Source organism: Danio rerio, chromosome 10 (assembly GCF_052040795.2).
Source record: "Danio rerio strain M-AB ecotype USA chromosome 10, GRCz13ab, whole genome shotgun sequence".
Classification (NCBI taxonomy): Eukaryota; Metazoa; Chordata; class Actinopteri; order Cypriniformes; family Danionidae; genus Danio; species Danio rerio.
Genome location: NC_141030.1, coordinates 32944348 through 32969991, shown reverse-complemented (window position 1 = coordinate 32969991; position 25644 = coordinate 32944348). Strand labels below are relative to the sequence as shown.

The 25644-nt window shown below is 35.2% G+C and overlaps 3 protein-coding genes across 103 annotated transcripts in view; 1 reads left to right on the top strand and 2 right to left on the bottom strand.

Annotated features, from left to right (window-relative positions):
- Nucleotides 1-12067, bottom strand: part of sytl2a (synaptotagmin-like 2a) — a 28266-nt gene extending 16199 nt beyond the window's left edge. For 39 of the 49 annotated variants that reach the window (XM_087270764.1, XM_087270762.1, XM_087270766.1 and 36 more), the window contains exons 1-4: nucleotides 10317-10573; nucleotides 5919-6170; nucleotides 3509-3657; nucleotides 3191-3308 (exon numbers count right to left, since the gene is read on the bottom strand). In XM_087270764.1, the coding sequence (XP_087126890.1) occupies nucleotides 3191-3308; nucleotides 3509-3657; nucleotides 5919-6019 (368 nt within the window). In that variant the 5' untranslated portion in view covers nucleotides 6020-6170; nucleotides 10317-10573. Of the gene's footprint in view, nucleotides 1-3190; nucleotides 3309-3508; nucleotides 3658-5918; nucleotides 6171-10316; nucleotides 10574-11568 lie in introns of those variants that run through there. The other 10 variants (XM_087270760.1, XM_087270790.1, XM_087270793.1 and 7 more) reach the window with 2 other exon arrangements.
- On the top strand, nucleotides 12045-24160 carry ccdc83 (coiled-coil domain containing 83). Of its 2 annotated transcripts, XM_087268698.1 has the most exons (12): nucleotides 12045-12326; nucleotides 12414-12498; nucleotides 12557-12725; nucleotides 14152-14319; nucleotides 15014-15105; nucleotides 15178-15246; nucleotides 15321-15433; nucleotides 15511-15611; nucleotides 18382-18521; nucleotides 22371-22526; nucleotides 22719-22735; nucleotides 23332-24160. In XM_087268698.1, exons 1-12 carry the CDS (start codon nucleotides 12274-12276, stop codon nucleotides 23477-23479), a joined length of 1311 nt encoding a protein of 436 aa, XP_087124824.1. In that variant the 5' UTR covers nucleotides 12045-12273; the 3' UTR covers nucleotides 23480-24160.
- Nucleotides 23659-25644, bottom strand: part of picalma (phosphatidylinositol binding clathrin assembly protein a) — an 89260-nt gene continuing 87274 nt past the window's right edge. For all 52 annotated transcript variants that reach the window (XM_087269057.1, XM_087269071.1, XM_087269061.1 and 49 more), the window contains 1 exon segment: nucleotides 23659-25069. Coding sequence is in view for 20 of the 52 variants with exons in the window: in XM_087269071.1 (XP_087125197.1) it covers nucleotides 25055-25069 (15 nt within the window). In the remaining 32 variants the exon portion in view is untranslated.

Genomic DNA, 25644 nt, shown 5'->3' with positions numbered 1-25644 from the left:
AATACAAGACCTCTGAGGTCTGGTGCGCATTTACTAATGTATAATGTTTTGCCATTACAGTCAGCAGTGCAACATGCAAGCGTCGTATTGCCCATAATAAACATGCTCTGTGATTTACTGTGGAGGACACAGGTTAACAAAGTCACGTTTATAGTTTTTGTGCCTAAAAGTGTTCTTGGAGCTTTGCATAACTACGGTTGAACCACTGAAGTTACAAAAAATGTTTTGATGATGTCTTTGCTTCCTTTTCTGGACTTTAAAAGTCATGATCATTGCTGTCTAAGGAGGATGAGGGAGCTCTCAAATTCATTTAAAATAGCTCAATTTGTGTTTGAAGATGAACAATTGTCTTGATAGACTGGGGTGAGTAATTAATAACAGATTTTTTTTGTTGTTTTTTGGATGAACTAACCCTTTAAAATATTGAGCCAATGTATTATTTAACATTTATTCATTCATTTTCCTTCGCTAAAGCTGCAGCCACACTAGAGTTTGAGCTTGTGAAATTCTGTAGTACAGTACTGTGAAAAGGGACGTGACTAAACAAGATAATTAGACATTTAAAAAAGTGAGCGATTGGTCTATATTTTAAATGCGTCCAATATTTTAACATTTTAAACAGCGGAATGAACCGTCACACTTATCCAGCATATGTTTTACACAGCAGATGCCCTTTACAGCTGCAACTAAGTACTGGGAAACACCCATACACACACACACACACACACACACAATGGCCAATTTAGTTTACTCAATTTACTTATAGCACAAGTCTTTGGTCTGTGGGGAAACCAGAGCACTCGGAGAAAACCCACAAGAACAAGGGGAGAACCAATGGGAGAACATGTAAACTCCAAACAGAAATGGCAATTGACCAGCGACTTTCTTCTTGTTGTGAGGCGACAGTGCTAACCACTATGTCACTTTGTTGCCCCTATTATATAACAAGCATATATTTAAGAATGCTGACAGATTATTTTTTGTCTGTTTTCATTTTTGGGAGAAATATCCCTTTAAAGCTAATGAGCACAGAATTAAGGCTGTTGATGACAGTATGATCTGAATCACTCCGGCCGCATGCCTTTGCTAATGGCCGGATGCAGTGTTGGTTTGTTGAAAAGGCTGTAAAATCCTTTGATCAAATTCAACAATAGCGTATGCTTGGTACTGATAACAGAAATGTAATTTTGAAGAATCTTCTATTTCGTGATTTTTGTGCTTTTATTTCTTCCTGTTTCTGTTTTATGTTCATTAAAAAAATAACTAAAAACATTTTTTCCCTGTAGTATACTTTGATTTAAAATGACATAAAGAGATTTGTGATGTTAAACAGATTTCTATTTCAAATAAAAAGTTCTGTTAAACTTTCTGTTTATCAAAATATATATATATTACTATAATTACTATTATTTATTTTTGTTATTATTATTATTAACAGTAATATTAATAAAAGCAATAATGACTGGAATAATAATTTCATTTGAAACTACAATCAGAAAGCAGTTGTTTCAAATTTTAATACATATTTAACAATTTAACTTTTTTTACTATGTTTAATAAATGCTGCCTTGAAACATGAAAAAATTGCCCCTAAAATTTTGACCGATAGTGTTAATCTTTAAAATGTTAAATTAAATTAAATACATTTTGTCCAAATAAACAACAACAATAATATTAATTTAATGGCAAATTTAATATGTCTGAAAAAATTTCAAGAATTTTACTGCATTGGGTTACTTAATAAAGTAATATAATAAGCTACCCTTTATGAGTTAATTTACACTATTGGTCAAAAGTTTGGGGTCAGTAGGATTTTTCAATGTTTAAAATAAGCATCTCCTGCTCCCCAAAGCTGCATTTATTAAATAAAAATTACAGTAAAACTTGTAAAATTGTGAAAATTACACTTTAAAACAACTGTTCAAAAGTAGTATATAATCTAATTTTATATTTTTTTTCCCAGTGATTTTTAATGATGAATTTTCTGCTTCATTACTTTAGTCTTCAGAGTCATATGATACATCAGAAATCACTCCAATATTAATTATTATTATTATTATTATCACTAATGCTAATAGTAATAAAAGCAATAATGACTGGAGTAATAATGTCATTTGAAACTACAAACAGTAAGTAATAAATAAATATTTAATAAATACGTATTTAACAATTAAACAATTTTATTTGTATTTAATAAATGCTGCCTGAACAGAATAATTTTATTTAAATTATTAAATAAAATTAATAAAAATAACAAATAAAAATAAAAACTTTTGACCGGTAATGTATATTTTCCCAGCCACTGAGCAGCACAATATATATAAAAAAACATTTCTTGAGCATCACATTTCTAAATGATCATGTGACGCTGAAGAGTGGAGTAATTCCTGCTGGCCTGCTGATCACATAAATGTACCCTGGTTGAGCATGAGACAGAAAAAAAATATGAAAAAATTCTTACTGATGACAAACTTTAAATACAAATACAGACATGTCAAGTGCTTATATTAATACCGGCTAGTAGTTTTGTTTTGATTTATGGTTGTCTCATCTTGCCTATGGCATGAAAAGTAGGTTCATGAGCACACCCATCTGATTAAGAAACTTTTTTTTTTTTTTTGACAATGGTAATATAATACCCAGCATGCTTCATTGCATAACAATGTGGTCACAGCACATTCTCTAAAACATCCCATCTTAGGTATATTACAAAAGCAAGAAAATCAACGACATTCATTCATTTATTTTCCTTCGCCTTAATCCCTTTTTTCATCAGGGATCGCCACAGCGGAATGAACAATTAACTTATTCAACATACAATATGTTGATATGTGGATGCCATTCCAGCTGCAACCCAGTATTGGGAAACATCCATACACACTCATTCACACACATACACTACGGCCAATTTAGCTTATTCAATTCACCTATAGCGCATGTCTTTGGACCGGTCGAAGCACTCGAAGGAAACCCGCGCAAACACAAGAAGAACATACAAACTCCACACAGAAATGCCAACTGAGCCAGCTGGGACTCAAACCAGTGACCTTCTTGCTGTGAGGTGACAGTGTTAACCACTGAGCCACCGTGTCACCATCAAAAACATTCCATTGCTTTTTACACTGCCTTTCAATCAAACTTTACACTTGAATGTTTTTAGTCATAAACATACATCTCACCAAAAGCCCACCTATCATTGTGTGATTGTGGATCCTCAATGAGTCCTGAAAGCTCTGGAGGGATGTACACATCTCTCTTCGGACCATAAACAGAACTGGGCTTCTCTGACCACCTTTGAGTAATCTCCACTGCAATAAAAGACATTGATTAAGCTCAAAATAGCATTTGCACATCTTACCACATGATAATGCATGGGTGATTTTTCATTAGAGGTAAAAACACAAACACTGAAATCAGGTGTTAATCAGGGACGGGGTCCATGCAATGGAAATAATGAGAAAGTGAACAGAGCAAATCGTAACTGATTCTGTCTGCTGGCAGCACTTACATAACGTCACGGGTTTCCTCTTCATGGAGGCTCTGATGATGTCGGAGCCATGGATCCTGTCTCTGTGTCTGTGGTACTTTGTTTCGTAAAACCACTCCCCGGTCAAATACTTCAGCCTGCCTCTGTCTCTCTCAGTTTTACGAAGCTGCCTAGACGGACAGAACAAAATTTCTGTTTTACCTATATATATATATAAATACACTTATGACTGTCTTATACAGAAACAGATCATAAACAGTGATACGGTAGTGACATCCTCATGGATGAGTTTTAAACATTCTGTGAAAAATATTTAATGACCCAGACACTAAAAAAGCATGGTTCTTTCTTACTTTTATTTAAGGGTTTGAGAAAGCGGGCAATAAAAACCCTTTATGATGGTATCTGTCCAGTTTACTTCCCAGCAAAAATATATATATATACTGTATGTATATATATATATATATATATATATATATATATATATATATATATATATATATATATATATATATATATTTAATAGACGACTAATAGACATCTAAACGTAGACATCTTGGCTAAAACAAGGCTAAACTTGGGCTGTCAGTGAAAATCTAATAGACGTCTAGGAATAGTCCAAAACTAGACTAGTCATCAAATAGACAGATTAGACAGACTTTATATGTGTAGTCATTCATTTCTGTTTATTTGATGACTAGACTAGTTTTGGCCTATCCTTAGACCTTTATTAGATTTACACTGACAGCCCAAATTTAGCCTTGTTTTAGCTGAGATGACTATGTTTAGACATCTATTAGACATCTTTCAAAAACAAAACAATACTTGCTGGGTACTTTAAATTAAGTGATACGTTTTATGTACACTAAAATAATGCACTTCGATTAGATGCATGACTTTTGAGTTTATAAGCCTACTGTATACATTTTGTTAGACAGTTTATTAATGTATTTATTATTATTTATCCTTTGACAACCTTTTTAAAACAGACCTCACACTTACAAAAATGTTCTTTACTTTATGATTCTTTTAAATTGATGATTCTTTTAAAATAGTTCCTCCAAGAACTATGCTCTGAAGGGTTTTTTAGGAAGCTAAAAATGTCTTTTCTGCTGCAAAAAAATAACTATAGCTATATAGGTAAAAATGCATTTTAAGATGAAAGTTGAGGACTACTGGTCAAGTGAAAACATCAAAACTGCAATAAAAATGTGTACATTTTTCCTCAAATCATTTCAATTTGCAACCACAATTTAATACTCCCATACAAAAAAAGGTAGAATAAATAAGCAGAAATAATTATATACAGTCAGTGTTAAATCAAAAGCAATGACCGCAACAACATTTATTTAAATGGACAGTTTCCCAACTTGCGTTATCGCATTCGTAAACAAAGAAGAAAATATTTTGATAGACATTTAGATAGTAAAATATTTAAATTGTTGCCCTTAGTTATTGTCTAAGTTTGATATGGCTGTTTTACAGATAATTTACTCATGCAAAAACGAATACGAACTTACAGCAATTTGTAACTTTTTAATTTAGTGGCTAATTCGTATGATCTCATTTATACAATTTTGTACGATTTGCTTATCACCCAAAGGTTGCGTTTAGGGGTGGAGTTTGGTACATTTGCTGCTTTTTAAGTCGTACTGATCTTGTAAGAGTTTGTACAAATAGCACAAAACTAATAAAACATAAATTTATTCATTTATTTATTTTGATCAGGCTGAATACACTGTGCGTTAAATCATCAACAACAACTTTGTTTTTTTTGGATAACCCTAACCCTAATCTTCTTCTTCTTCTTTGGCCTTAGTCCCGTATGGTTGCAGGGTTAGCTCTTTGAAACAAACCGTTTTAGACTTGTCCATATGATTACAACTATTTTACACATTCATAAACTCATACACTACGGACAATTTAGCCTACCCAATTGACCTGCAGCATGTCTTTAGACTGTGGGGCAAACCGGAGCACCCGGAAGAACCCCACGCGAATGCAGGGAGAACATGCAAACTCCTCACAGAAATGCCAACTGAGCTGAGGTTCGAACCAGCGACCCAGCGACCTTCTTGCTGTGAGGCAACAGCACTACCTACTGCGCCACTGCTTCGCCAATCCTAACCCTAATCTTCCAGTTATTTCTACACCCACATGAAATCAACATGGATAAATTTGGTGTGTCATGCTAAATATGCTGCAAAAGAAATGAGATTCGCTCACTACAGTAAAAGGCATGTTTCTGTTAACATGAAAGTGGAATTGTGGAATCCAGAAATGCTTTCTCTCTAAAGAACTTGTAGTGATAAATGGGCTATCGCTTTCATAAATAGTTACGCATGATTATAATTGAATCGGGAAGATTCAATTATTCATTCCGTTTCATCATTCGCTCTTTATCCACAAAGGAGCTTTTCCCTCAACTCACTTGATCCTTTGCTCGTCTGACTTCTTCAGCTCTGCATCTCTTTTCAACACTTCCAGGATCATCTCTTGCTCGTCCTCTGTTAGATGACTCAGGTCAATCATGATGAATGGCTTCAGGGTAAGTGATGTTTACAGATGAGGCTCAGATCAGCTCTGAATGGTTCACTGAAAATGGCAAGAACATCACTGTGGGCAATTTGAAGGCTGATGCTTGATAATCACTTCATGAAGGACATCAGGAGATCTGTAGCACCTGTTCCAAAAAACACAGAAGAAGTTTCAGCTAATAGCCAAAATATTTACCTCACTATAAAAGACCTACATAAAGACCTATGACTTTCCCAGCAAATTATTTTGACCATTAAGAAATCACATTGATTCTAATTGTTACTACTGAATCCATAAACAGGGCTGTTTTGAGTAAAATTAACACTTCGCTTCACGTTTAAAAAGATATTGTTTCTCCGTTTCTGTGCTGGCCTATACTGTACAGTATGTGCTCAACACTGGACATGTGACAGGGCATTGTCAGATGACTATCTGAGGATATGGGTACCGGCTGTTTCTGAGAGCAAAGAGCACAGTCAAAGACTCTTTTCTTCCCAAATCAAATTAAGCCTAACTCAAATTAGGTAGAAGCACACAAATGGTATCAATTTGAACAGTCTGCTTTTTTAGAAAACAGTTTAGAAACCTATAAAAAAAAAAAAAAAAAAAAAACAGTAAATCATTTAACAAAGTGGAATCGTGATATTTTGGGACGGAATGCCCAATGAAAAGGTGTAAATTGCTTTTTAAGTGTTCATTCACAACAAAATTTGAATTCTGTCATTATTTAGCAATGCTTATGGACTCATCCTAACCCATAAGAAATGCAATCATCCGTGGAACACAATATGTGGAACACAATTGAGTGTTTTATTAAGTCTAAGAGATGTCTGTCTTTTAAAGTATATTCACCAAAATGTCTGACCCTTCAAAACAATCATAAAGAGAAACAGAGAGAGAGACAGAGAGAGAGAGAGAGAGAGAGAGAGAGAGACAGAGACAGAGACAGAGCTAGGAAGAGTGAAGAAAATGTATATGAACAAAGTTGGTTTAATCCAACTCTTTTGAACACATATATTGCTTGAAAGATAAACACGTTTAAATTAAACACAATTAATCAAAGTCCTTCATGGAAACTCCCATTGCTTGCTTGATGTTCAAGAACAAATGAGGTTCGTAGAGAATTAGACTGCTCATTTGAGCTTCTGCAGGAACCAATGTTTTTTTTCTTTCTTACATCTTAAGCAGGTATGGTTGAGCTCCTGTTGTTAAAACAGTTCAAAATCTATACTGAATATTTTTGGACTTTGGGAAAAACCATAGCACCCAGAGGAAGCCCATGCTGACATAGGGAGAGCATCCAAACTTAGCACAGAAAAACCTCCTCATCCATCCAGGATTTAAACCAGCAACCTTCTTGCTGTGAAGCAACCATGCTAACCACTTAGCCACCGTGCTGCCTAGTTCAAAATCTCCATAATATAAAACAATTTGGGCTTTTTAGCAGATTAAATTAGCTTGATTCATATTGATTTCAAATATATATACACATATAGATATATATATGTATATATTTATATAGATATATTTTTTTATTTATTTTATTTTATATTTTTTTATTTTTTAAGACCATTTTGCTTCAAATTATTTACGTGAAGAAACTTTCAGTACATGGACAGAAATCTCTCAGATTCAGTGATGTAAAGTAACAAATTACAAATCCTCAAATGACTGTAATTGAGTAGTTTTTCTTAGAAATTGTCTTAGAAGTTTTAAAAATGTGTACTTTTACATTCCCTTGAGTACATTTTTAGGGCTGTATCTGTACTTTTACTCAAACTACTTTCCTTCAACCTGCAGTCACTACTTTTATTTTCTCTTTTATTTTATTTTATGTGGATTAGAAAAATCAGTCCTGTGATTCCTGTCGAATCAGATCGCACATAGAAGGTAAATCACATAATGACGTCAGATTGACGTTGTAGGCCAACATCGTGGGGACTTTGCATTTTGTTTGAAAATGAAAATTGAGTTGACGTCAGAACCCAATGTCAAAGTCCAACGTCCAACCTAAAATCAACCAAATATCAAAGTCTAATGATGTTACAGCTTGACGCTGTGTGAATGTTACCACTATCAGATGCTGGATTTTGGTTGCCATACTTAATAAATAAATGTCAGCATTTAACATAAATATGAAGTTGGTTAAAGATTTTGGCAATGTTGGATTTTGGTCACTTTTTAACAGAACCAGAAATCAACAAAATATTAAAGTCATCTGATGTTATTGGACATCAATACTACATTGTCCATAGTCGCTGGCTAGACATTGAATTTTGGTCATCTGACATCACAACCTAAATCTAACCTAATGTTAACAACTTATGATGTGTGCCTGCTGGGCAATGACTAAATGCACTACAGAAAGTTACGTTTACACACATCCACAAATTACATGTAAATGCATCAGCTTTTTACAATGTAATACTTACTACTCATGAGTACTTTTGAAAACATTTACTCACTTTGAGTAATATTTACAACAGATCATTTTACTCTACTTGCACTACATTTTTAGGCAAGTAATGGTACTTTTACTTAAGTATGATTTTTCAGTACTCTTTCCACCACTGCACAGATTTGATAAAAAAAATCTAATTTGACGTTCGACAGCAAAATCAGTGATAAGAATCAAGTTTTTTTTTATTATTTTTTTTATTGAGTTGAATAAATTGGATTTCCATTTATGCACAGATACAACTATTTGAAATACTAAAATCTCATGGTTAAAAAAATGGCAAAATATTAAAAAAATGTAATTCAAGGTTGTCCAAATGATGTACTCAGCAATGCACTTTAACCAAATGAATATTTTGACATGTTTACGGTAGCAACATTTAAAAAAAAAATGTCTTCATGGAAGATTGCAATGATTTTTGAATTAAATTAAAATGGATTAATTAATTTTTGGCTAATACTAGTTTTCGTATTCCGAAGATGGATTTGAAATATCTTAGTGTGTACATGATAAAACAATTTTCATTGCAAAGCTAACTATTTCAAATATCTTATAAATGTTTTATAAAAGGTTAAACTAAACAAATGTGATGTTTATTTTCTATTTATGTCTATTTTCTGACTTTCCTCTGTCCCGTCAGATAAATTCAGCCTGCATATTTGAATGCATTTAGATTGCATTTAATGCACCATGTAAATAAACAGCAGCAAGTTCCTACCAGACTATCACATTCTTGCAGGGGCATATCTGGCTTTCCAGATAAAGCCAAGATACATTCCAGCCAAAGAGGAAATTTGTTGTTACTTTCCTAGTTTAGAAAACCTGTTCCCGAGTCATTTTCTTGATTGAGTCATTTCCTTGAGAAACGCCTTTACATGGTTTTACTAGCTCAACTAAATACTGTGCAGTCATTTTTAAATAATTACTCACTTAAGATTTTAAATGTGACCTCAAAAAAACACCACTAAATTATCTCTTTCATTATAAATCAGATTTCAAAATGCCACTACAAAACATGTAAGTGTCCAGTGGTTCTAAAAAAGGCATGTCATGACAACAGCATTGGGATGATCACAGGAACTGTAATCATAACATTTCTAGTGAAGCGTCATTACCTAAATAGAGGTGAACTAGCATCATCCTCACATGGCAAACATGAATAATGCAGGTTAACTATTTGCTTACTCCACATCCCTTTGAGGCATGTACCATAACAAAGAAAAATGACACCTGGTTTGTGTTATTACAGGTGTGCAGTTTTACTGTGTTACAGACCATTTTAACAGGGTTTTAAACATCTGCTTTTTGTATAGTCTACGTAGTGCGTAACACCAGCATTATTAATTTGCATCTGTGAGGAGATATATTTCTGAACATACCACCTCTTAAAGTTAGTCTGCGGATTTGGGGAACACAAATTAAGTCAATACATCAATTGTGTATTTGTGGTAAAACTTAAAATGTTTGTTTCAGTACTTCACAAAACATATAGTACTCTCCTTTTCCAATCTCACAACCCCAAGAGCCCTTCAGGACGTATGTAACTAATCACCATTTGATCTGGTTATACAAAAAATACTCAGCATTCTTTCCTAAATAGCTTTACAAGAATTAACAGATTAGATAAGCAGGAAATGGGGAAAACAGTCGCAGTGGCTCCACAGATAAAAACACAAAACGCCAGACATAAAAACAACATAATGCAATGAACGCCTGTTGAAACTGAACCCATCCCTGTCACAGCTTGCAGCAAAACTCCACTCACCGTCGGGAAACTGTTAAACAGCCTACCCTATAAGGTAAAACTTAGAAAAGTGACACGAGAAAGTATACCTTAATCTTCCTTGTATGGCTGCGAGACCGAAGTATTTCCCAACACTGTTTTACTGTATCATCTGAAGAAGCAGAGGACTGTAATAATCCATTTGATAGACACTTGATATGAGCCAAACCAATGAAGTCTCCAACTTTAAAGTAAGGCGTGTGTGTTTACCGGTGTGTGGTCCCGTCTGGTTGTGTCAACACATAATAAGCGCTCAAATGTTGTTGATAAACTTGCGATGGGTTCCGAACTTTATCTAGAAATACTGTCCAGACAGGCGGTTCTTTAGTTTTGACACACACACATCCCCCGTGGGCGCGCGAGGCGTGGTCACGCTCTGTCACATTCAAAAACCTTTGATTCCAACACACGTGCTATTTACAGAATTTTATTGTATTTTGAATAAAACCTTCCTTCTGCATCTACACTCTCTCTGAATCATTTTTTTTAAATAAGAGAGTTGTTAAATGTCATCCAGATTTTACCAAACTTGCTTGAAAAAAAAACTGTAAATTTTTAAGTAGCTACATCCGAAACAACAATTATGTTTTTCCTAAAACATTTTCAAGGTCATTTTTTTTGTAGTGGAAATTAAGGAAATGTATGACAAAATGGTGTGTCGTTTCTTTCTTTCTTTTTTTTTTTTTTGTCTGTTCAGTTTAGTCTTATTTTTGTTTTGTACTATATTTTCTTGTTCTATAAGATTGTTCTTAAGTAAAAAAATATATTTTTACATTTGACTTTTATGTATGTTGTCTAGCAGCTAAGGATTTTAATAATTTTACTAATATATAGGTAAACACATAGGTGAACATATATGCACTCGCACACACACCTCTCTCTCTCTCACTATATACTGTGTGTGTGTGTGTGTGTGTGTGTGTGTGTGTGTGTGTGTGTGTGTGTGTGTGTGTGTGTGTGTGTGCATGTAGGTACATGTATGCACATATATAGTTAAAGTCAGTATTATTAGCCCCCTTTGAATTTTTGTTTTTATTTTTAAAATATTTCCTAATTTATTATAGGCCTACATTCAAATTATTTAATTTATTGGCGGGTCATTCCACTGTGGTGGTCCCAAAATAATAAGGGACTAAGCCGAAGGAAAATAAATGAATGAATTTAAATTTTTATTATTAAAGTACTTTTTAAATTATTAAATTACAGTAAACCTTTTGGTTACTAACATTTTTCAGTTCTTTTGGGTTCATCACAAAAAAAGTTAACTTGCACAAATTTGGATACAAACCGGAGCAAACTTACACAAGCACTGGGAGAACATGCAAACTCCACACAGAAACGCCAACTGACCCAGCCGAGGCTCGAACCAGTGACTTTCTTGCTGTGAGGCGATCGTGCTTCCCACTGCGCCACCATGTCGCCCTTCCGGCAAATTCTAAGAATATTTTTTTTTCTTTTATATTTAATCAAAATTTGTAATTTGAACTATATCATTTTCTTATAACTTCTTAAGCTGAGGGAACAGCCTACCATTAATTACCATCATATACTCTTTGACATGTATATAAAGTGATTTTTTTTTTCTAGAAACTCTAAATAAGCACATGACCATTACTATTTAAAAGCTGTAAAACTAGCAAAATATTTTGTTTTCTAAACCAATTAATTAAAAAAAAAGAATTATTTCGGTGTGTAACAGATGTTTTCTGTCTGCTGCACCGTTATGTGAAAAGTGTCGCCCTCTGCTGATCGAGTTCACAGCTGCAAGTAGTTTGTTTCCATAACAACCCAAACATATCCGGAAAAGTATAAAGAAATAAAGTGGCTAAAAGTAAAAAACGATGAAGAAAACGTTCGCGATTCAGGGCCAGGGGTGACGTTATTTAGTTTCGTTCATAGAGACATAGACTTCTCTTTCCTCAGCCCTTTGAAAGATTGAGTAAAAGTTAAATGCTTCGTTTTTGATGTTAACGATGCGATGCAAATAACTTAATAGCATGAGTGAGAATGAGCAAGACAACAGACAAGACATCTCTAGCAGAGGCCTTCATACAGTTCCAGTAAGTAGTCTATGCTTCTCATTACATATATAGCCTTCTTTATCTTTGTCTATTAATGCTGTTTTACCTATTCTCACAACTTAACAGAATTGAAATTAAAAGGAAAGAGATTCAAGATATTAAAGATGAGATACACCAACTAGAAGATAAGAGGCAAAAGCTGATGAAAGTGGTAAGTGGTGACTTTATGTTATGATGATAATGAAGAGGATAAACACGTGTATCTACAGCAGGAGGAGCTGAGAGAAGAGCAGGCCAAACATGCGCGGGAACAGCGGAGACGGATGAAGGAGATGGAGGAAAACCTGGAGAAAAAAGAGCGGGAAGATCAAGAGCTGCTGAAGGAAACGACCCAAGAGAACATGAAGCTAAAACACAAGCAAGAGAAAGAACTAGAAGGTACATTATAGTGACAAAAAAACGGTCTGAGGGAAATGTTACCACAAAAATTAAGTGTCTGTCGTGTTTCAACCTAATAATTAGGCCCACACGGGATCTGCGCGCGCAAAATTGCGCAGATTTTTAGCCTATCATTGATTCTGTTTATTTACTTGTGTAAATTTTTATTTATTCAGTGTTTAAAATAATTTTTGTAATGTTATTGACTTATATGAAAATATTCATATGATTTATTTACAATACAGTTTGTAAAGTAATTTTCTGTCTTTTAGTAGATATATTCTATGAGAAACTTGTTTTTTTTTTACCGAATGAAGTGGATCTAATTGGATTTGCATTCTAAACATTAAATACAAGTTAAAAAGGTAAACCTTTTTATTTTATATATTAAGGTTTTAGTTTTGATACTCCCAAAATATTCAGCATAAATCTGCAGAATTTTAACAAAATTCTACCCAGAAATAGCAAAAAATGGCCGCAGATTCCGTCTGGCCCTAAAGAATCTCTTTAATCTACTGCCTTTTAATACAAAGGAAAATATATCGAAGAACATTAAAAGCTTTTGAAATCCACTGTATTTTTGTTCCTACTCAATGGTTGCACTTTTATCCAGCATTCTTCATAAGAATAGTTTTGAGTTCAAGACATTCATAAATGTTTATAACCACGCACTTACACTATAAAAATGTTGGGATTTTCTTCATGTTGCCCCAATGCAAATCTATTACATTAACTTAATTGTTTTCACATGTAAGTGGATTGCACATAAAACAATTAAGTTGCCCCAAAACAAGCGCAAGAATTGTGTCGATTCAGCTTATTTTAATAGTTTGAAGAATACCACAACTAATTTGTGGAGTGTATGAGTAAATAGGAAGGAACATAATTTTTGAGTAAATGTTATCCTTTAATTACACATTTATGTATACCTACTGTATATTGAAATGCAATACAATACAATACACTGAAAAAAATGATCTGCAAGCTTGTTGCAAACCATTTTTGTGTTGAGTTTAAACAAACAACTCACATTTAGTATTGTTTAACTTAATTTGTTTGTTTAAATTCAACCCAAATTAATTGTTTACAACTACTTAAAAAAAAAGTAAATTCAAGCAATCATTTTTGAATATTTTTTTTCAGTTTACAATAATTGACCTACGTGTTACTCATCTAAACATTTGATAGATTTGTGTTGGTGTGTTTTGTGAATAATTGTTGTCCTTTTCAGAAAAAATATTCAGTATTTTTTTTCAATGAAACAGTTTCAGATTCAGTTCATTAAACACTTTTTATTTAGTTACAGCTGTTAGTCATAGGTCTTTACATGCACAATCTTTTTTCATAATATCATAGCACAATAATAAGTAATTATTGATCATGTTATTGCGTTATTATTTGCCCTCTGTGTGTGTTTGTGTGATAGAACTGTGCTGTAAGCTTGCAAGGCTGCAAGTTGAAGTGGAAAAACAGACAGCAGAACGAGACGCATGGCTGCAGTATAAGACCGAGGGTAGTATGAAAGACCAGCAAAAGATACAAAAACTGGAAAAACGAACCATTTTGTCACAAATGACTTTCCACGATATATCAGGTGTGTGTTTTTCATCTTTTGCTTTTACAGCATTCAAATCAGGAATATTTATAATTTTAAAAAAATCTGAACACAGTTATGGTCAGTCATAAAGCATCATGCAGAATCAGCAAGACATGAATTAAAAAAAAAATTAAAAACAGCATTATTTAGTATGATTTCACATAGTGGATGTTTAAACGAAATAAAAGACAAAATATTATCACCTGTTTGCAATAAATGTATTATTTTTTGTATAAAATGTTTATACCTAATTCTTAAAGGCAGTTCACATTTTGTCATCATTTACTCAACTTCCCACTTGTTCCATAAACATGTTTTCTTATTTTAAACACAAAGGAAGATATTTAGAAGAATGTTGTTAACCAAATAGTTGTGCTGAAAAGAAACTTAGTGAGTAAATTCTAAAATTCTGAGAGAACAAACCCTGTAAATCCTTACTGTACATGAATGATTAATGACTTATCTGGGTACAAAGTACTAAGAATCAGGTTGAGCAAACATAATTTTAATTCTGAATTAGATTGTGTACATTCAGCTAATATTATGTGGATTTTAAACATCTGCTATGTGAAACAAATAAACGGTATGTAGTTATTACAATTTCTCTTTGTACTTACAGTAGGACCATAACAATAATAATAAATAATGTTTCAAACACAAAACAAATAATAATTCATTAAAACACATTCAGAATATTTTCAGAAATCTCTTGTTGTGGCTAAAGAAGAACAGCAGCAAAACCTTGCACAAAGTTTGGAGGAAAAAATTCAGTTCGCCACAACGGTACTTAACTCTTGTTTAAAGGATAACAAATAAATCTGTCATGAAGTACTGCAACTGTATTTATGCTTTCAGAAAGAAACAGAATTACTCGATGAAGCCAGTATAACTGAGCTTCAAGAAACTGAGTGGCTAAAAGAACAGGTATGTAATGCTTTAGCTTCTATACACATGTATTATTTAGTAGATTATATCATCCACCTAATCTCACATTTCAGGTTCCGATATATATTGACAAAGTCACAGTATTGGAATCCATTGTCCAGAACTTACAAGAGGAGAACCTGGAACACATTAACACTCTTTCCCAAATAATCGATTCTCTAATCGGGTATGAGTTTTAGATATTGATCCACGAGACATTTTTGGACTAAAGTTTGAATTCATAGTGTTTTGTGTTTCCTTCAGCACAGGCAATGAATTTCCTGTGCAATCTGCTAGCTTTGTGTCCCATGACACTCAGAGTGCGGATGAGAACATAATGAAAAAATGCCTTGAGGAAACATCAGGTAATCCAAACATTCCTAATTTTAGCAGTATTTAGTCTAAGAATATCAAAAGGTTTAACTGAACACCTGGTGCCTTTTAATTGCTAAGCATTGGCATTGTATAATCGGTAGGTGGCGCCATAAGAGTAGAAAACTAGACCAAGTACATGTATAACACTTGGAAAAACATTTGTAAGTTTGTTTGGCACTTGGAAAAATGTGGTCTGCCATGTTTGTTCAAAGGAGTTTAGTTCTGCCTTCAGTTTGTTTTCAGCCAATCACCTGCATGTAACTGATTACTCCAGTCTGGAGATGGAAATATGATATAATAATGAAAATGCTAAAATAAACAAGCTGCTAATCCTAGCAAAAATATTATTATATAAGGATTACAATATTTGTCTGATTTTTAAAGGGGCAAAATCTAAGAAATTTTATATCACAGCTTTATGTGAACAGCTTTACAACAGTGCTTTAAAAACAACACATTTCCTGACTTCCTAGGTTATCTTTAGCTCCAGTTTCCATTCAATAATTTTGATGTGCTTTTAGGAGGTTGCATAAAAAATAAAATCCTGGATGGAAATGAAAGGAAACTGTGCTCAGCTGAGTCAGATCTTTTAAATTCATATTTTTTAAAGGAAGCTATACAATATTATATTTGTGCAAATACATTAGATTAGTCAGTACTGAAGCTAAATCTGGAGCTTATTTAACAACATAGCTTACAATAACAGCCCAAAAAACTAGTACACCCATATTTAGGTTATAGAACAATATTAAATACAAATTTTAAAAAAGAGAAAAATCAAGAGAAGCAAAAAAAAAAAAAAAAAAAAAATTTTGTTGAAAATTGGAGGTTGTAATTTTTTGTTGCAATTTTTTGCTTGAATTTAGTTGTATTATCTTTCAATGACTAAAATATTATTTTAATAAATACATGTTTTATAAATATGTTTCATATTCACTGAGAAATATTAAATTTCAAAATAGGGTGTACTCAATTATGCTTATATATATATATATATATATATATTATATGTATAAAATTCTCTCCGTTAAACAAAAATTGGGGGAAAAAAATAAACAGGGGGCTAATTCTGACTTCAACTGTGTGTGTGTATTCTCTTGAGCATATGGGATTGGAACAGTGCTTTATTGGCTTTAACTTCACTTCAAACACTTAAAAAAAAAAAAAAAAAAAAAAACTTCAAACAACTTTAAACACTCAACAAAAACTGCCTTCTTTCATCTTTGCAATATTGCACAGATTAGACCATTTCTCTCATGATGTGATGAAGAGAGGATTATCCATGTCTTTATCACATCCCGTCTTGATTTCTGTAGTTCACTTTTTTGGGGGTTTACCTACAAGTTCTCTCTGAAGATAATTCATTCATTCTCTTTTTGGCTTTTATTAATCTTGGGTCGCCACAGCCGGAATGAACCACCAACTTATCCAGCATATGTTTTACACAGCGGATGCCCTTCCAGCTGCAACCCATCTCTGGGAAACATCCATACACACTCATATACTATGGACAATTTAACCTACCCAATTCACCTGTACCACGTCTTTGGACTGTGGGGGAAACCCGAGCACCTGGAGGAAACCCATGCGTACGCGGGGAGAACATGCAAACTCCACACAGAAAAGCCAACTGACCCAGCCGAGACTCAAACCAGCAATCTTCATGCTGTGAGGCGACAGCGCTACCTACAGCGCCACTGCATCGCCCTCAGAAAATTATAGTATATTCAAAATTCCGCTGCACAGGTTCTGACACACATATCATCACGCCACCATATTACTCCAGTACTTCAACAACTACAAGTCACGGATTGGTTTTAACCTTCAAAGCAGTGCATGGGCTAGCACCTGGTTACATTTGTGACATAGTGACTCTCGCCACTCCAGCCCGCAGTCTTCGTTTGGCATCGGGACTTACCCTGTATCAGCCACGCTGTAAACTAAAGACCATGGGTGGTAGGGCTTTCTCATACAGTGTGCCTAAGCTGTGGAATGTGTACCCAATAGCGCATTACAAATAAAATGTATTATTATTATTGTTTATTAACATAGCATACAAAAGTTCGTAGACTGAAATTTTACACGAAGGACTTTTTTTTTTTTTTGCTGGAGAATCAAGACATTATGTATGATAATTTCAATGTGTCAGCAAAGATATCCTGCAAAAACATTTTTTTCTTTATTGTTATTTCAGTTTTGAGCTCAGGGCTTTATACTCAAATTTAAAAAATCCTAACCCAATTTACTTTCAAACCAAACAGATTATTGGTGAACACTGTAAATTTGTAAATATGCGAGCAAGTATTTAATTATCATGCTAAACCTTTAATTTCTTGAATTTATCATTTTTTAAAGTAAGAGAATTCAGATTTATTTCCCCCCCTATAGCGGTTCTTTTGCAGCTCTAACAGAGGCTGGCATAGTTTATAACTCTCTGAATGCTGCCCCGGCACTGTTCAGCTAATGGCAAAGTAGAGGAAGTCTTGTCATTATATCCGCAATGCATTACAGGGCAGTTGTGTTTTCATTACATCTCAAAACTCCATGTCCTCAGCAGTTTAATCTTAATGGCCTATAGAGCTAACAGCTACATTGACTTTGGCCATCAGATGCCTTTCATTAATCACCCATAATTTATATTCCTTTCCAGAGCTGGTCAACAAGACCCTCATATTTTGACTAACTCTAAATCCAACCATACATTAATGCTGGCCATTAAATACCTGTCATTAATCACCCATAATGCCTTTTCCTTTGCAGAACTGCTCAATAGAGGCTTGTATCCCCACCAGACATTAGCAGAAGCTGAAGAGACACAACAGGAGAGCAGTGAGACGACATCACCTAGCACAACTCCATCTGACATCACAGAGATGTTCAACAGTCAGGCTAATTTCATGGTAAATGAGCTGCACTACATTTCTAGACAATACTAATTGGGTTCAATTAAAACCAGAGTAGAGATGACATCACAGTCATTAAGGTTATAGACACTGCAGGCATGCACATACATTTTGAGATTTTCATTTGTTCTAATTTAAAGAAAACATACACAATACAATTTTAAGTAGGGATGCTCCGATCGATCAGCCAGAGATCAGTATCTGGCGATAATCACATTTCATGACTCGATTGATACTCGCTAATCTGGGGTGTGTTTCTGAAAACCATCGTTAGCCAACTAAGGTTGCCAGTTGAGTCTTTACAAAAATAGTTTGCTGATAGAATAAAAATAGTTTGGCGTTTCCCAAATCCATCGTTCCAACAAACATTCGCAAACTGCGTCGCAAACTTGTACTCTTGCAAGCAGGGCCAGAGTGGGACTCATTTTTAGCCCTGGAGTTTCAACCAGACCGGCCCACCTCAATTCACGACTGACTATATTAAAATAAAGTTAATTTCCAATTCAGTTTCTAATGACACTATAACTTCTTTTTCAAGAAAACAGCTGCTTCAATTCAAATGTTCGAAAGCCCTAACAGTTTTATATGTCTTAACAATAAAAAAATAAATAAAATAAATTGTTTTCCCAGTGAGATTTGAACATGGGTCGGCGGCATCATAATGCACTGTTTACCACTAAGCCACAATAGCACTATTACAGCGACAATAAAAATTAAGTATTGAACTGTGACCCGCAAGACTCGGTATTACTTTCTATTGATGGCTTAATCTTTTTCTCCCCTTTTTAGATTTCTGATCAAGTTATGTCAGATGTATTAATGTAGTGAATAATCAGATTTTCATTGAGCAGGTGTATTATTCATTGATATTAATTATTCGAATTCGCTGTTTGGGGTCGAATGATGATAGTTAGCGTTACATCATCATTAACGTTAGTTAAACTGCAGGCTGCGCGGTTACACACGGTGCTGCGAGAAAATAAATAAGAAGAGCAGCGTTGCGGCAAAATAATGAATAAAAAGAGTGAAGCTATGGTCAAATAAATAAATAGATGAAAAAAAAGTGCGACTGCTGAGAGTGCAAGTAGCTAGGGACACCGGCCCTCACGGCCAAAAAACGAACCGGCCCACCGGGAATTTTCCCAGCGCTCCTGATTAGCCAATCCGGGCCTGCTTGCAAGTACATCTCTGAAGCTGTAGTTAGAAACATAGTTCCTGGCTGCGTCCTATTTCCAGTTATCCACCCTGTGCCCTATCCATTTAGAACATTCTGACATTTAAGCTTGGAATTATAAAAATTAAATTCATCTCCCTTGGGTGTAATTTGCTTTTAAAAGTATTTTTACAGTTCAGTTCATAGCAATCTTCATATTTACAATTGCGCTTCCTTCGCAATGCACTTTGAAAACATTGATGTCATTTTGTACACAGCCGTGGCTCATGACGAAAGCTGTAGGTGACCTATTGTTTAAACGTGGAATTTATGTTACGTCTCCAAAGCTTGTGGAAAAAAAAAAAAAACTCGTCACTACATCATTCTTTTCCCAAACAAAAGCATTGTACTATGATAGTTCAGCCGCGAGTTACAATGTTTTATGGGCAACGCACCCCTGGCCAATATCACAAGTGTTTGTCTCTCTCTCTTTCACTCTCATTGTGTTGAGCTGCTGTGAGGCTCTTCGGTACTGCAATCATTGTGCTGCTGTCAACAGTCGGAGTCTGGAAAAAAAGGATAGTCTTGCATGCATTTAGGGCTTTTTATATATAAGAACTTAAAGTTCTGTATTTTCAACAATATTGCAAGCTCACTCAGACTTTGCTGGAAATACTAGGAAAATAAAAAACTGATTTTTTTTTTAAACTTGAATATTTAATAACCTTTTGTTGTATACTTTTTTATTTGCAGTGAACAGTAGTTTATAGGCCTTAGTAAACAAGTAATGGATTTTAAATTTGTATGCATTAAATATGCACTTCAAACTTTCTTGATTGAGACGTTGAATTCTTCCTTCATCATTTGCAATGTTTCCAAATTACAAGTCATTTTTCTTGCCTTTTTTTTATCTTATTGTATCTTTTTTTTTTTTTTTGTAAAGCTGCGGCTGACCATTACATGTCCAGAGTAAATTGTTATAAGAAACATGTTTAAGGCATTACAAGAAACATCTTTAATTTATTCTGTTATGTAAGGAGAGATCTCCTTACCTAAAAGGAAAAGGTGCTATGCAATGGCAAAGTTATATAAAGCTTAAAGCATCAGAATCATTACTCAGCCAATCGCCATGACAAGGAATCAGTTCTCAGGATGAGGTGCAAAAATCCTGATTGGAGCATCCCTAATTTTAAGTGTTTCTTTAGTCATAAATGATTGATTTGTGCCTATAGATTTACTAATAGTTATTTTTCTCCTGCACTTTAGCAGCACTAACATGCACCATACGTTTTATTCATATCTATATTGACAAGGTTTTAATCAAGGGGGATGTAAACTTTTTTCTCGAAATGTATACATTATTATTATTATTATTATTTATAAGTGAACATTTGTTTTTTGTCAGTTCACTGTATTTCCAGAATTACAGATTGATAAAAAGAGATTTCTGAAAATACCCTCTATAAAAACCATTATCTAAATTAAACGTTACGGACTTCAGAGTATTCAGATTGTTGTAGTGGAAATGTTGGCAAATTAGCATATTTTTTATGTGCTCTTCACATAAACGCTGCTGAAGTGTGATTTAGCGCGTTTGTGTAACGAGTCTCCAGCATTTATTACATTTGCTTGGAATATTTATGAATGTCTCCAATAGACCTACAGAGTAGCAATAATGCATCCTGAGGTAAAGTGAAACAGCCATACGTCGTGTTTGCTGGCCTCACGCATCATGCACCTGTCAGTCAGTCAGCACGTCTTATTAAAGGGTTAAACCAGGGGTCACCAACCTTTATGAAACTGAGAGCTACTTCTTGGGTACAGATTAATGTGGAGGGCTACCAGTTTGATAATAACAAATTTGCTCAATTTACTTTTAATTATACTTTGTTTTTGGTAATAATTAATGATATTCTTCCATGTGAAGACACTGATCATGTTAATGATTCTCACAAAAGTTATCAACAATGATTTAACAGTGTAGGACATACCCTGTATTTAATGCATCAATGTGCAACACTTTATTTTTATATATCTCTGCAAATATTAACATTTTTAAATGATTACTTCTATATTAGATGAAGCTTACTAGTAAGTGGCGCTATGGTGAGCTTTTTTTACAACAGGCCTGCGGGCAACACATGTGATCCTCGCGGGCACCAAGTTGGTGACCCCTGGGTTAAACAAATGAAGCACAGCACTACTAAGTTAACAGAAAAGTTCACGCTGTTATAATTCACTTACCCTTTAATACATTTTGGTGCGATTATTACCCGCTATTAAAAAGTTAAATGTTTTGAATGAGAAGCTGTAATGTAGCCGTGGTGCCCCGCTATGGAAGAATGAATGTAGCGGAAACCATGATTTTAACCCATTCACACTTATGCAGTGTCTCGCCTTTATTTTTGCACAGCAGTGAATGTATAACTTAACACACCTCAAAAAGGGCTCTCTGTGCCTGGGTTTGACTGATATTATCAGGCAAAATAGCCAGAACGGCACTCTTAAATAGGCCCTCTCTGTGAGAGACACTGGTGAGACAAGGCCTGTCTGTGATTTTCCCACTGCCAGTTCCAGCAGACATGGGCTAGAATATAGATGACATGAGCACAGATGAAGAACAGTCACTAGCCTTGTTAATGAAGCCAAACTGGAACCTGCTTTAATCGCAGCACATTTGTGTTTGTGTGAAGGGGCCGATACATCTGGGTCTGCTGAACGAGAGGCTGCTGCGTGTGGAAGGTAAAGCGTGTCCTCTGCATCCATCACAAGACCAGACAGAAAAGTGGAGCGTTACCACAAAGACCATCAAGGACAAGTTTCAAAATCCTGGAAAATCTGATGCACCTGTAAACGACACCTCTGAAATTCACCAGTAGTTAAAAAAAACATTTAAATGAATACAAATACATTTATGTGAATGAGACATTTCAATACACAAAATTATAAATAAAATGGATAAAGATTAAACTACATTAATGGCTAATAAAAAAAAAGTTTAGATTAGAATCACCAATTCTCTTCATATTTTTTATGGACAGAAATTCAATGCGCAGGAGGGGGTCCCGTTCAGGGAGCACAGGATCTCCCTTATTCACAGATGATGTTGTTCTGTTGGCTTCATCGGACATGGACCTTCAACATGTACTTGGGCCTTTTGCTGCCGAGTATGACGCAACTGAGATGATAATCAGCACCTCCTAGTTCGAGGCCATGGTGCTCCACCGAAAAAAGGTGGTTTGGCATCTACAGTTAGGAGGAAAATCCTTCCGCCAGGTGGAGGAGTTCAAGTATCTCGTGGTTTTGTTTACGAGTGAGGGAAGGATGGAACGTGAGACTGACATGAGGATCAGTGCAGCGGCAGCAGAAATGCAGTCAATGTACTGGTCCGTTGTGGTAAAGCAGGAGTTAAGCCAAAGCTCTTGTTTTACCGGTCAAGCTACGTTCCTACACTCACCTTTTATCTTGAGCTTTGGGTCATGAACGAAAGCACAAGGTCTCAGATACAATCGGCTGAAATGAGTTTCCTTCACAGAGTGGCAGGGCGCACTCTACTAGATAGGGTGAAGAGCTCGGAGTAGAGCTGCTGCTCCTCCACATCAAGAGAAGTCAGCTGAGGTGGATCAGGCATCTGTTTTGGATGCCTGCCTAGAAAGGTGTTCCAGGCAAGTCTTCCTGGGAGGAGGCCTCGGGGAAGACCCAGGATACACTGGAGGGACCATGTCTCTCAGCTAGCCTGGGAAAGCCTCAGGATTCCCCCGGAGTAGTTGGAAGAAGTGTCTGGGGAGAGAGGAAAGTCTGAAGTTCTCTCCTAAGACTGCTGCCCCGGAAAAGCGGAAGAAAATGAATTATTGTTTCAATTAGAATAATGTAATTTACATTGATATTATATAGATATAGTTGTCACTTTTTTCATATATCCATATAACATCCATATAACAAGTAAAAATAAAAAAACAATAAATAAAGACACACCCTTAGTTCAGTGGAAGCTGCACTTTTATTTGTAAATCACCCAAATTCTGCTTCATTTTTTTGTCATATAAACAAAATAGAATCTGCAGGGATGATGCAGTAAATATGCTAAATCAATGGATAGAATCGCTCTCATATTCGGACCGTCCTTTGTGTTCTTCCCTACTGGACAGGGTCGGCGTTATGTACACAGAGCACTGATCAACAGCGCCCCCTTTCTGTCTACAGGGCCTACACCTAAACACTACCGACCCCATCCTGACACCTGCGTTTCTCAATCATATCCACACACACGCACCCACAAACACACACACACACACGCAACTCTTCTTTCTCCAGGACGGCCCGAAAATGAAGGCGAATCTGCACATTCAGGTCGAAAAGGCAGCCATATAACTGTCAAATGTAAAATAATGACATGCCAAGCAGAAAGCAGTACAGATCGTCCCCAAATGCAATGCCGCTGAATCACAAATGTAGTGCTTTGCTAAATGCTCCCTCACAAAAACCCACCCAAAACCCCCTGTGGCACAGAACTGACTATGTGGCGTAATGATTGGTATATTTCACCCTATGTCCATTACGAATGGAGGCCGGTGAGCATTTGAGCTACAAAGAAATTGCACTAGACATACAACTGCTTCTGAGAATACTTAGTGCTGTATCAGTCAGTTTATAGGTGTCCATTTCCCCCCGTTTTTATATTATATTTATTTATTTTTTCATAATTCAGTCACTCAAAATCCGAATTATACAACCAATCATACCCATATAAATGCATAATTCAAAACACCTCCCGTAAGGAAGATCTCAAAAAAAAAAAAAAAAAAAATTCATTTCTTTCATGTCCTCAGTGGGTAAATCATAAATAAATACAAGACAATACACAAGGAATGTCTACTGCAAACTTCAACATAAAAAAATAAAGTAGAAATTGTGGTAAAACGGATGTTAGAATATCTAATTGGTGATCGTTAAATCAGGTAATGCTTGATTGATGACCGGATAAAGACAGAACTCCAACCCACAAATCCCTCCCCGATCCCTTGTTTCGCCATTTCATGGACAAAAAAAAGGGAAGTGAAGCCGTGATTGCATGAAAACCCACCACATTCTGGCACTCACGCTCTTTCAACACTCTTGTTTTTCGTTACAGACGCAGATCAGTTTGATATTGGTTACTGCGTTACACAAAGTACAAAATGAGCGCTGAGTCCTCCATGTCTGGGAAACAGAGTCGTAGCCCTCCCAACCCCACCCATCATATTCCATAATGCCCTTCCCACCCGTCCCTCTGATTCCTGTACAAGTGTGTCTCTGTCAAGAGTACAACAGCCAACTGGAGAGAGATTAAAGGTTTGAGATTTGCCATATAATTCATCCTTGGGAAGCGTCCACCCTCCTACATGAACTGCATCTGGAATCAGAGAAATGTAGATTATTGAAGACGTCGAACGCCATTTTATTTTGTGCATTTGACAGATTTGATTTTAATGGCAGTACATTGAACTGACAAGATTATCTTGTTGTGGATGACTGGTCAAGATAATTTATTAGTTTTTTTTAGATTAACTCAATATGCTAACGTATGCAGTAAAGCACCCAATCAATGATGAAATGAGTTTATGAAGCTGCAACTCAGGATTTGTTCTACAAAAATGAGTAAAAAGGGGTCATGTCATGTAAAGGAGCCAATTATGGATCGCTATAGACTGACTTTTCTCTAGGAGAACAGCTCTGAACAGACATTCTATAGGACGCAATAGGAGAGGCATTACTGAGAGGATTATAATGTGCATGAAGGAGGTTGGTGTCGTGATCTCGTTCCCTTGGAGTGTGCATTCACTTGGACAACCTAAAGAAAATGCTGATTTAGTTCATTTAAATGTTTAGGAATGAAACTTGAGAAACAGTTAATGTTTAACTTAAAGCTTAACAAACAGTTTTGGAGAATTACTTGTTTCCTCAAAATGCCCAAACATACTGTGGAAA